The 13867-nt window shown below is 36.5% G+C and overlaps 1 protein-coding gene across 1 annotated transcript in view; it reads right to left on the bottom strand.

Annotated features, from left to right (window-relative positions):
- The window catches only part of SGSM2 (small G protein signaling modulator 2), a 534608-nt gene that overhangs the window by 65783 nt on the left and 454958 nt on the right, over window positions 1-13867 (bottom strand). The window contains exons 13-15 of the mRNA XM_053705239.1: window positions 11950-12103; window positions 638-702; window positions 7-152 (exon numbers count right to left, since the gene is read on the bottom strand). Coding sequence (XP_053561214.1) covers window positions 7-152; window positions 638-702; window positions 11950-12103 — 365 coding nt within the window. The remainder of the gene's footprint in view (window positions 1-6; window positions 153-637; window positions 703-11949; window positions 12104-13867) is intronic.

The following is a 13867-nucleotide window of genomic DNA, read 5'->3' as shown; positions in this document are numbered from 1 at the left end:
ACTTACCTTCAAATCCTTCTGATATTTGCTCCATACTTCTTTGGTTAATCCTCCTGACGCATCTGTAGGTTTATCAGGCGGAATAATTGAATGATTCACCAGGGCAGAGAGATGTGTACGAACAGTAGACAAATGGCGACAGTAGGCCAGCCCTATTTTGAAAAAGACAAATTAAGATTTTTAAATAAGTTCTGTCCCGTTTTTTATTTAAACTGGAATTCTTGGAATACACAGATAAAAAATAATCTACATTATGTAACATTAGGTAGTTATTGTCTAGCTTTAATAAATATCATGTATAGCTTTCTAAGACTAAATTCAAACACAGATGATCTTCGAGTATGTGATTGTGGTCTGATAGGGCTTTTTCAAGAATCCCAATCAAGGTGTTAAAGGGCCATAGTAGCTGAAAAATGACTTGCTTTAATTCGTTTAAGACTATCGACCCTGCACTACTGAGTATTTAACTCTGCAAAAGTAGTGCATATTCTATACTTGTAATTATATTGTAGATAGAATAAACATTATTTTTTAATATAATATAAAATAAACTTAGATAACAAAGAGACAGAATGTGGCTTTGCTTTTATGTGAATAATATGGATGTCCTATAGCATTGTTGGAAGTGGTGACTTACATCCATAGAAGGCCCGAGAGACAATCTGTTTCTTCATATTTTCACACAGTAATTTGAGTGGTGTCCTGTAGATGGATAAAAGTTTTAAAGTTAATAATTTTATGAAATATTGGGCAGATTACAAGTGGAGCACTATTTAAAGCTTTTTGCATGCGTTGGGTTGTGCTCATATTATGAGTTGAAGGTAAACTGTTTTTGCGCAAGTGCACATCTGACATGCGTAAAAAGCCAAAGTTCTAATATTGCAAGTGCGATAACGTATTCCCCAATAAAAGTCAATGGAGCAAAAAAGTGGAAAAAAATAAACATGAAAATATAAATATTTCACATTCCAATGTTCTTCACATAGAATATGTTCTATTTATTCATAAATACATATTTCTATATATATATGATTTTTTTGCACAAATATATATTTATACCTATAAATATAGAAATATAGAAAAGCGGTAGTCCTGGAGAGTATAATTAAAACGTCTTTATTTCAAACTCAGATTAAAAGCGAATGGCAAACACAAGTAAAAGCATAACAGGTGTGGCACTGTCTGGCTTACGCGTTTCGGCTAGGAGCCGTAGTCATAGCCTATAGTGCTATGTGACACACCTTTCTAAATACCCATACCTAAAATCCCATTGGTTAAAAAATAAAACACACCTGTTAATTACCTACTCTATACATAGTGAAACTAATTTATACAAAACCTCCAAAGCAATTAAGCACTAACAAAAGTGCCAGTTACACGATTCTATATGACAGGGAAATAGACATAGTGAAATGGGAAAAATACACACAATAAACTCAATAGAACAATACTGAGTAATGATTAACAAATGAAGACAAAATAATGGTAATGCGATATACAATCAGAAAGACCAAATAATGCAAAAACCAAAAAATCAAAAAAGTGTACCACAGTTAAATGTACAAGTGATCAATACATCACATAGTATAAGGGGTCAGAGGGCAAACATAAACGTGTATTGCACATTGAAAGATATATTTAAAATGGACCCTGACCCTATAGCATGATTATAAGTAAGATAATGATATGGAGTAACGGGGGGTGAAATTTCTAATACAATAATGCATGATTGTCCTAAATATTGAAGGATAAGGTATATTTGTAAGGTAAGACTACCTAAATAGCACAAATCATTACACAAGTTATTAAAATGGTATGTGTGACATGCATGATAGTGGCTCCAAGAGAGCCGGTATAAAGAAATGCCCTAAACAATTACCACAAATTCATGATATCATTTAGCAAAATCTGATACTGTGCTACGTAGGTTAAGTTCTGCCTGTAATTCTGCAATTTCTAACTTAATTTTGTCAAGTTGCTTAACTTTATATTGTAACATAAGAAGCATCAAGTTCAGTGAGCAGTTAGATAATACTTTGTTCCATTCTTCCACAAAGTCTTTATCATTATAATCCACATCAAAGGTGGGGAATTTAAAAATTCGTAGACCTCTGGGGATCATTTGTAATGACCGATATTTTTCAATTGTCCAAATGTCCCACTGAATTTTGGACTCCTTAATAAGCAGATCCTCCATCATGTCAAAGAGTGAACTGAGTGCTAATACACTTTTATCCTCAGAAAAGATCACTTCACTATTAACAGTCCCTTCTTGTCTTGCTGAATAAGGCATCAAAGAGTAAAATTGCTGTATAGGAGGCTGTATAGAGGTGTGAGCCATTTCGTCCATATTGCTGTGGGGAGCTTAAGACTGTAATTTGTGTGTGTGACAAGCGCTGCTACTGAGTGTTGGTACTGCCAGTAAAGTACCCAAATAATCAAACATACATAAGGAAAAGGAACTCAGTAGTGCTGAGAAACAAATGCGTGAGTAACCACTTTAGGTCAGCTAATATTATGGTAGATTCCAAACGGTGTACCAGCTTTAGGAAATTTTCATAAGTGGCTGCAGAAGCAATTTATCAAAATAAATCCCCCACTGTTGCCCAAGCCTGCTTACTCTACCGGAAACTTTGGGATCTGCGATGCACGGGTACCTTGTACCATCTCCAAGTGCTCGTCTCTCCACCGGCTCAGCTGCTTGGCGTCCTCGTGGGTCTGCAGATGTACGGCGTCTCTCCTTCTCGATGAGCGCTAGATCCTATTTGCTGGTATAAGTGTCAATCAGCAGTAACCAATCCGTAGTAAGAAACAATGCTGAAAGTTCACCAATGTCTATTAGCTGCAAACACACACCTCCCCACAGCTCAACAGTCCAGGATTCACTGGCAAAATAGTGAAATATAGAAAAGCGGTAGTCCTGGAGAGTATAATTAAAACGTCTTTATTTCAAACTCAGATTAAAAGCGAATGGCAAACACAAGTAAAAGCATAACAGGTGTGGCACTGTCTGGCTTACGCGTTTCGGCTAGGAGCCGTAGTCATAGCCTATAGTGCTATGTGACACACCTTTCTAAATACCCATACCTAAAATCCCATTGGTTAAAAAATAAAACACACCTGTTAATTACCTACTCTATACATAGTGAAACTAATTTATACAAAACCTCCAAAGCAATTAAGCACTAACAAAAGTGCCAGTTACACGATTCTATATGACAGGGAAATAGACATAGTGAAATGGGAAAAATACACACAATAAACTCAATAGAACAATACTGAGTAATGATTAACAAATGAAGACAAAATAATGGTAATGCGATATACAATCAGAAAGACCAAATAATGCAAAAACCAAAAAATCAAAAAAGTGTACCACAGTTAAATGTACAAGTGATCAATACATCACATAGTATAAGGGGTCAGAGGGCAAACATAAACGTGTATTGCACATTGAAAGATATATTTAAAATGGACCCTGACCCTATAGCATGATTATAAGTAAGATAATGATATGGAGTAACGGGGGGTGAAACACCAGAATTAGGGAACACCTTTCCTCTTTCACTACAGTTAAATCGAGTACCCCTGTAGTCCAGCATTTTGGGGTATACCATGGAGGGAATCTTTCTTCCTTTTCCTGGAGTGCTATAGAAAGGGTTCACAGACCCAAAAGGGGTGGCTCCATAGATCGCATGCTGGAGTTGAGAGAGGCGCATTGGATTTTTACAATGGGCACTCGTATTCCAAATGGTCTCAACTCCAAGTATGATATCATGAATTTGTGGTAATTGTTTAGGGCATTTCTTTATACCGGCTCTCTTGGAGCCACTATCATGCATGTCACACATACCATTTTAATAACTTGTGTAATGATTTGTGCTATTTAGGTAGTCTTACCTTACAAATATACCTTATCCTTCAATAGTTAGGACAATCATGCATTATTGTATTAGAAATTTCACCCCCCGTTACTCCATATCATTATCTTACTTATAATCATGCTATAGGGTCAGGGTCCATTTTAAATATATCTTTCAATGTGCAATACACGTTTATGTTTGCCCTCTGACCCCTTATACTATGTGATGTATTGATCACTTGTACATTTAACTGTGGTACACTTTTTTGATTTTTTGGTTTTTGCATTATTTGGTCTTTCTGATTGTATATCGCATTACCATTATTTTGTCTTCATTTGTTAATCATTACTCAGTATTGTTCTATTGAGTTTATTGTGTGTATTTTTCCCATTTCACTATGTCTATTTCCCTGTCATATAGAATCGTGTAACTGGCACTTTTGTTAGTGCTTAATTGCTTTGGAGGTTTTGTATAAATTAATAAATTAGTTTCACTATGTATAGAGTAGGTAATTAACAGGTGTGTTTTATTTTTTAACCAATGGGATTTTAGGTATGGGTATTTAGAAAGGTGTGTCACATAGCACTATAGGCTATGACTACGGCTCCTAGCCGAAACGCGTAAGCCAGACAGTGCCACACCTGTTATGCTTTTACTTGTGTTTGCCATTCGCTTTTAATCTGAGTTTGAAATAAAGACGTTTTAATTATACTCTCCAGGACTACCGCTTTTCTATATTTCACTATTTTGCCAGTGAATCCTGGACTGTTGAGCTGTGGGGAGGTGTGTGTTTGCAGCTAATAGACATTGGTGAACTTTCAGCATTGTTTCTTACTACGGATTGGTTACTGCTGATTGACACTTATACCAGCAAATAGGATCTAGCGCTCATCGAGAAGGAGAGACGCCGTACATCTGCAGACCCACGAGGACGCCAAGCAGCTGAGCCGGTGGAGAGACGAGCACTTGGAGATGGTACAAGGTACCCGTGCATCGCAGATCCCAAAGTTTCCGGTAGAGTAAGCAGGCTTGGGCAACAGTGGGGGATTTATTTTGATAAATTGCTTCTGCAGCCACTTATGAAAATTTCCTAAAGCTGGTACACCGTTTGGAATCTACCATAATATTAGCTGACCTAAAGTGGTTACTCACGCATTTGTTTCTCAGCACTACTGAGTTCCTTTTCCTTATGTATGTTTTACCTATAAATATATACACATTATTATATTTAGGTATATACTGTATACAGATATATATAGGAATATCTACTTAGAACATATTCCCCTATGTGTAGGACATTGGAATATGAAATATTTACAGTAAATATGTAGTTAAAACGTTTCAACGTTCTGGCTATTTTTGTAAGCCTTTTTCAAGACAGTCTGAGAGAACTCAAGATGCATCGTCTCATGCCGCCATTTCTAGTTAGTGTATATACTTGATTATATATAGGTGTATATATACAGATATATATATATATATATATATATATATAGGAATATCTATTTAGATATGCAAAGTGCATATTCTGCTATGTGCAGAACATTTGAATGTGAAATATTTCCAGTAAATACACGGTATAATGCTTTATTAAATATGAATATTGCATAAATATGATTTTTCATGTTTTCATCTACTTAACTGCAAAGGGCTCCAATGCACTTATATATATATATATATATATATATATATATATATATATATATTTATATCCATATGTGTGTACATGTGTATTTATGTGTTTATATGTGTATATATCTCTGTAAATACATACATACATATATATATATATATATATATATATATATACATTTAAAGGGACAGTCTAGTCCAAAATAAACTTTTATGATTCATATAGGGCATGTAATTTTAAACAATTTTCCAATTTACTTTTATCACCAATTTTGCTTCTTTGTTCTCTTGGTATTCTTAGTTGAAAGCTTAACCTAGGAGGTTCATATGCTAATTTCTTAGACCTTGAAGGCCGCCTCTTTTTAGAATGCATTTTAACAGTTTTTCACCACTAGAGGGTGTTAGTTCATGTGTTTCATATAGATAACACTGTGCTCATGCACGTGAAGTTACCTGGGAGCCAGCACTGATTGGCTAGACTGCAAGTCTGTCAAAAGAACTGAAATAAAGGGGCAGTTTGCAGAGGCTTAGATACAAGATAATCACAGAGGTGAAAGTATATAAATATAACTGTGTTGGTTAGCAAAACTGGGGAATGGGTAATAAAGGGATTATCTATCTTTTAAAACAATAAACATTCTGGTGTAGACTGTCCCTTTAAATACATAAATACATATGTACACACATATATACAGTACATACATATACATCTTTAGACATGTATATGTACTGTATGTATCTCACTGTTAAAGCCCTTTGCTGCTTTATTTTCTAACACTTGCGACCTCATATCTTTGAGCCCTTCTAATAATTTTTATTAGATGGTGTTAATATGATTTTAACTGTACTTGTGATGTATTTTGATGTGTTTTGTGACACTTTTTAGCTTCATGAAACAGTTAACCATAGGTCTGAGGTCATTCTGGCCCGATACGCGTTAACTTCAATTGCGCTCAAGCGATCATGTTTACTTTCAATGTAATACGAGCAAAAAAAAGGGATATAAGTACATTTATTTTTATGATTATTACACAAATAGAGAACTCTTTCAACATTGAAAGGCTGATAAAATATAGTTAATCCTTAGTAGGGATCATGTCAAGCACACACAGACCTTGATCACAATCTATCACAATCTATCGGTGATTTCCTGCCGAAAACGCTTTATGCTTTCTGATCGAATTGGTTGCTAAGTTTCACAAGCGATCACAATTCTGTATCATTTTGTTTGTTAAAATCTTGCTGCCACAAACAAGTTTTAAACTAAAAAGCACCCAAAAAAGGCTCTTCAATTTTTAAGTGCCCCTTTTCGAAATAGACTATTTCTCCTGAAACTGACTAATACAATAGCCCATTCACATATCTTAAGGTTACAGGATAGCTCCTTTAAATAATTTTTTGAGAATGTAAATTTAACATTATTCATTTAAGATCTTACAGGGTGCCCCAATGTTCATGTAACTTCTTTGTTCACTCTGCAAGGAAAATACTCATTTGAATGTGTGGCATTCACCTATTGTCATCAGGATACACCCTCAATACTTAGCAACCCTAAGTAAGCCATTTGTATGCTAGCAGGATGGACATACTTCTATACTCACTTCAGGACAACAGTATCTATAAGTTGAGTAATTTTATATTTACTTTCTAATATTTGATTGTGAGTCACACTTGGACTGTTGTGATTATCATTAATGATGTCGCGAACATAAAAATTTGGGTTCGCGAATGGTGAACGCGAACTTCCGCAAATGTTCGCGAACTGGGCGAACCGCCATAGACTTCAATAGGCAGGCAAATTTTAAAACCCACAGGGACTCTTTCTGGCCACAATAGTGATGGAAAAGTTGTTTCAAGGGCACTAACACCTGGACTGTGGCATGCCGGAGGGGGATCCATGGCAAAACTCCCATGGAAAATTACATAGTTGATGCAGAGTCTGGTTTTAATCCATAAAGGGCATAAATCACCTAACATTCCTAAATTGTTTGGAATAACGTGCTTTAAAACATCAGGTATGATGTTGTATCGATCAGGTAGTGTAAGGGTTACGCCCGCTTCACAGTGCGCAGTGTAGGTGATATACCTGCCCTGACCATGCTTTGCAGACCAGGTATCAGTGGTCAGATGGAACCTTGCCCCAACACTGTGTGCCAGACATGCCATTATAGCAGACTTATATGGCTTTGGCGTTGCTTTTTGGTAATTAAAAGGCTGCTAAATGACACTGCGCACCACACATGTTTTATGCCCAGCAGTGAAGGGGTTAATTAGGGAGCATGTAGGGAGCTTGTAGAGTTAATTTTAGCTTAAGTGTAGTGTAGTAGACAACCCAAAGTATTGATCTAGGCCCATTTTGGTATATTTCATGCCACCATTTCACTGCCAAATGCGATCAAATAAAAAAAAAATTGTTCACTTTTTCACAAACTTTAGGTTTCTCACAGAAATTATTTACAAACAACTTATGCAATTATGGCATAAATGGTTGTAAATGCTTCTCTGGGATCCCCTTTGTTCAGAAATAGCAGAGTTATATGGCTTTGGCGTTGCTTTTGGTAATTAGAAGGCTGCTAAATGCCACTGCGCACCACACGTGTTTTTTTTGCCCAGCAGTGAAGGGGTTAATGAGGGAGCATGTAGGCAGCTTGTACAGTTAATTTTAGCTTAAGTGTAGTGTAGTAGACAACCCAAAGTATTGATTTAGGCCCATTTTGGTATATTTCATGCCACCATTTCACCGCCAAATGCGATCAAATAAAAAAAAATTGTTCACTTTTTCACAAACTTTAGGTTTCTCAAAGAAATTATTTACAAACAACTTATGCAATTATGGCATAAATGGTTGTAAATGCTTCTCTGGGATCCCCTTTGTTCAGAAATAGCAGACTTATATGGCTTTGGCGTTGCTTTTTGGTAATTAGAAGGCTGCTAAATGCCACTGCACACCACACGTGTTTTATGCCCAGCAGTGAAGGGGCTAATTATGGAGCATGTAGGCAGCTTGTGGAGTTAATTTTAGCTTAAGTGTAGTGTAGTAGACAACCCAAAGTATTGATCTAGGCCCATTTTGGTATATTTCATGCCACCATTTCACCGCCAAATGCGATCAAATTTAAAAAAAAACTTAAATGTTTTTTTAGGTTTCTCACTGAAATTATTTACAAACAGCTTGTGCAATTATGGCACAAATGGTTGTAAAGGCTTCTCTGGGATCCCCTTTGTTCAGAAATAGCAGACATATATGACTTTGGCGTTGCTTTCTGGTAATTAGAAGGCCGCTAAATGCTGCTGCGCATCACACGTTTATTATGGCTAGCAGTGAAGGGGTTAATTAGGTAGTTTGTAGGGAGCTTGCAGGGTTAATTTTAGCTTTAGTGTAGAGATCAGCCTCCCACCTGACACATCAGACCCCCTGATCCCTCCCAAACAGCTCCCTTCCCTCCCCCACCCCAAAATTGTCCCCGCCATCTTAAGTAAGTTTTTTTTTTTTTTAGTATATTTACATATCCTGTGGTGTAGCATCCCCCCTTAGCCCCCAACCTCCCTGATCCCCCCCAAAACAACTCTCTAACCCTCCCCATCTGCTTTATGGGTGGCCATCTTGGGTACTGGCAGCTGTCTGCTATTATTTCACAGTCAAAAAAGTGTTGTTTTTTTTTAAATGTACACTACTGTTACACCAGATATGAGTGGTGGTACTGGGCAAGTGGGCACAGTATACGCTGTGAGCCTGACACACATGCTGGCAGGCAGGCAACTGCAATTAGATTACACAGGAAAAAAAAAGCAGACTTATGTTCTAGCCCTAAAAAGGGATTTTTGGGGTGCTGTCCTTACAGCAGAGATCAGATGAATCCTTCAGGACTGTAGTGGACACTGAATACACTAGCCTAGCTATTGATTTCCCTATTAAATCAGCAGCAGCTACACTGTCCCTCCTCTCACTAAGAATGCAGCTTTCGAATGAATCTAAAATGGATGCTGTCCAGGAGGTGGGAGGGTCTGGGAGGGAGGGTCTGCTGCTGATTGGCTGGAATGTGTCTTCTGACTGTGAGGTACAGGGTCAAAGTTTACTCAATGATGAGGAATAGGGGGAGGACCGAACAACGCATATGTTCGCCGTCCGCTGCGAACGCGAACATGCTATGTTCGCCGGAAACTATTTGCCGGCGATCTATTCGCAACATCACTAATTATCACTAACAGTACTGGTGTCTTTTAAATTGTGTTTTTACAGAGTATAATTTAATCACGCCCTTCATAGTTAACTATTGTAATACGCTTCAATCCGCACCACTGCTAAACCATCTGAATGCATTTTAGGTGGGCAGGATGGGAAGACTGTGCACTGTTTTTCTAGTGCAAAATGGATGTTTTTCGACTTTTACAAGTATTTTTATAAACAATATTTATTTTTGTTCACCTAGATTACGAGTTTTGCGCTATAGAGGGTGCGAAACGAATGCAACAAAAGTTGTGTTATTTCACCCTCCATAGCGCTGCCATTACAAGTTTTTGAAAAGCCGCCTTGTGCGTGTGATATGGTGGCGATGAGCTCCATACTGCACAAAAGCCAAGGGCTGAGAATACAAGCTTGTGTATATATTGAAAAACAAAGCGCAGTCTGCCCATCCTGACAATGTAAACAATGCATTCCGATGGGTTAGCAGTGGTGTGGATGTAAACGAATTACAATAGTTAACTATGAAAGTCGTGATTAAGCAATACCCTGTAAAAACACATTTTAAAAGATGACAGTACTGTTACTGACAAACATGACAGTGCAAGTGCGAGGATTTACAATCAAATATTAAGCAATTTGTGGATGTTGGTTTCCTGAAGTGACTTTTCCTATAGTTCGCCTTAGCTGTCCAGGATGTCATGAAGTCAACACATATACATACATGTATGTATATGTACCTATATATAAGTGTGTGCTCTTTTCTCTGTATACAGCCTCTCCAATAGGGATGAATAGAGCTATAATGAATCAATGCATGCATGTCTCCTGAGGCCCTTTCAGAGTGTTTTACACATGTACAAGATAAAAGATTGTTTTCAAATAGCCATGAAATAGTGTTAACAATGTCCAAAATGCCCTTTTGATTACATAGGTGCCTTGAGGTATTGAATTCGAAAATGCAAAACTGGGCACGGAAAGCTATTTAGGAGTGACTCGAAATGTATTGTGTCCCTTTAAAGGGGCATTAAGCATCTCATGATTTTGTGTAAAAAATTCACTTTGTCCCATGATCCTTAGAGATAGTCCAAAAAAACAAAATCTGTAACTTATGTTTTCAAAATGCAGCAAAGTGCCTATACTAGCTGTTTGATTTGCAGGTTACAGAATTTGCCTTTTCACCTCTCTACAGAATATGGGAGAAGAACAATTTTAACAGCAGAGAGGTGTTTAATATTACTTATCCTTAGCAGAGATGATAAGATATCATACTGCAAAACAATTAATGTTTCCTAACAAAATGACAGTAACAAGCCTTTTAAGTTAAAGGAATATTAAAGTATTTATTTAATTTAATTTATTTCATCTTAAGGAAAGTATAGTAAAAAGCATGAAAGTTTTTTGATAAACAAATATTTTCTGTGCTAAGACATTTTTTTGTGTTTATAATTTTGTTTGTTTGGTCCTGTGCACTATAAAGCTTTGAATTACATTGTACTGTCAGAAAGGAAATGTTCTTACCTAACAGAAAGGAATGAATCCTTGAATATCAATATATATATATATATATATATATATATATATATATATATATATATATATATATATATATATACACACACACACACATATACAGTATATACAATACAAGTACTACATTGCAAAATATCTACATACAAAATACAAAATTAAAAAATATTTTAAAATGTCACTTTGTCATTGGAAGGTCATTTATAGTGCATATTTTAAGACCCATAAGAGGTCTAAGTTTGTTAACGCGAGACCAAAACTAGACATACAGGGCACTAGAGAACGTAACCATTTACACGTGTGAAGCTGCAGAAATGTTGTTAGGTATTGTTCTTGATGCCTGTTATGTACCTTTACCGTATAAGATGTATGTTCAGTTGAATCAAATAAAGCTTTTAAAACGGAAAAAATAAATCAAACAATGTCACTTTGTTAGCACACTTTACATTGTTCTTCTGTCCAAGGTTCCTTGAAACGTCTCGTGAGTATGTTTATCATGGCTCCTTTAAAGTGGCCCATTAGTATCAGGTATACATGAGCTCCTACACTGATCAAGCAATTACTGCACATAATGTTGCAGGGTTAAGAGTCCAAAATCTGCAGGATGCACTCTGTCCTTTGGGGGAGCTGTGAAACCCATATTTTTCAAAATTAAACTACAAGAAAAGCAGACACAGCAAAAAATGAAAGTACATTGGAGTTTTTTTTAATTTATGCATATAAGGGCAGGAGGTGGCTCACCTGTCATGGACACAGCTACAGCAGCTAGAAATATCATAGGGAGAACTGCCTGTGGAGCAGGAAAGACAGGAAGAGCCCTGGCTGCAGAGGTCATTTTGCTGCCAAGGTAAAAGATTAGCACCGAAGCCTTGCATCTCTATGACATCACTGGAGTCTGGAGAGACATATCAATCAGTCATTAAATGTACAGATAAGGAAAGGTTGGAGTATATCTTACATATAGGATGCTCTCTACATACACACTTAACTTTAATCTACCCAGACCTTTACAGAACAGTAGCAAATTAAAATGTCACGACTCAAAGGTTTCTTAATGAAACAATCTGCTATTAATAGCACATTAATAAGTGTATTCTCATTACTGATATGCCTTTATATGCATTGCAAGCTGACAATGATCAATGCAAATCTTCAGATAACCCTGTAAACATAAGCAATTATGTTCATATAACATAGTACAATTAAAAGATGAGGTTACGCCAAACACATACAGTAATCTAAATGCTAATCTAGTGAAAAAATCCTTCTGTGCTTAATACTGTAATATCTTAAAGTGACACACACACACACACACACATATATATATATATATATATATATATATATATATATAAAACAACCACTGCAGACCACACACAGATATATTATGGCATAATATGGTTAACTATTAAAAAACAATGTATACATTTAATGATATTTGGAGATAAAGATGTATTGCAGCAGATGAATCATTGTTTTGAGCTCATCCTGCCCATTTTTTTAATGCCCTTATTGCAATCACAAAAACCCCATGTGTCCATGGTAATAGTATTCTTACACAACAATAAAACAGTTCTTGAGAATGATAACCTTTAGTCTATTATTTTGTTGCAAAATGCTGAAAGTATTTGTATTTCTTTTTGTGTTTTTTTTGTTTTGTACATTCCAGATGGCAAACCCTTGCTGATACAGGGCAGCATTATTTTTTTGTCCATTTCTTACCTTTTTTTTGTCATTTCTTCGTATTCCTTCCTTCGCGACCAGACTGGGAGGTGACACTGATTTCCCCAAAGATCAAGGACCGGACTGGTTTTCGGAGGTCTACCTTAACCACCCCATAACTGACTGGTAACACAGATCCATGCACCACCGACTCATCATTCAGCCCCACTGTAAGACGCAACAATAGACTCACACCTAATTAATGCTTCAATGTCCAGATCTGACAGAGCATTATCCCTCAAATTAATCTCTCAAAATGCCAAGGGGCTGAATTCACCTAAAAACATTCTCTTTCCATGAATTGGTTTCTGAAAAATCAGGGTGACATTATGCCCATACAAGAGACACATTTTAAAGTATCAGCTCAGGCCAAATTACCACAAAAGTGTTCCCTTCCGGTTTCTTCAGCTCACATGTGTTAAAAAAGAATGGTATGGGAATCCTCTTTCATAATACATTTCCATTTCAACTTTTGCATAAACATACAGATAACAAAGGCATATATATTATTCTGGTTGACATACTAAATAACAGTCCTGTAACATTAACAAACATATATGCCCCGAACACTGGTCAGGCACTCTTTTTTGCAAGGGTCCTTAACAAGATACAAGTTTGTATAGGAATTGTAATACTAGGGGTGGACTAAAACCTTGCTTTGGTTCCTGTTTGGATTGTTCTACAGTGGAAAATGCTGTTTCCTGGAAGGCCCTACTGTCATTGAACAGACCGCTGTTTTCTCTATCCCTGTTAGATGTGTGACGGGTACACCACTCTAAATCTTGCCAAGATACATTTTACTCCCATCTTAAGAAGTCTTATACACAAAATGACTATCTATTTGTATACCAAATGAGCCTCCATATAATATATATATAGCAGTGCTTTACCAGGAACAAAACAACAGCTCAGTAGCTTGTTCTATACCACCTAAAAG

This window comes from Bombina bombina, chromosome 3 (assembly GCF_027579735.1).
Source record: "Bombina bombina isolate aBomBom1 chromosome 3, aBomBom1.pri, whole genome shotgun sequence".
NCBI classification, from domain to species: Eukaryota; Metazoa; Chordata; class Amphibia; order Anura; family Bombinatoridae; genus Bombina; species Bombina bombina.
Note: the sequence above shows the minus strand (reverse complement) of the source record. Positions and strands in the feature narration are given on the sequence as shown.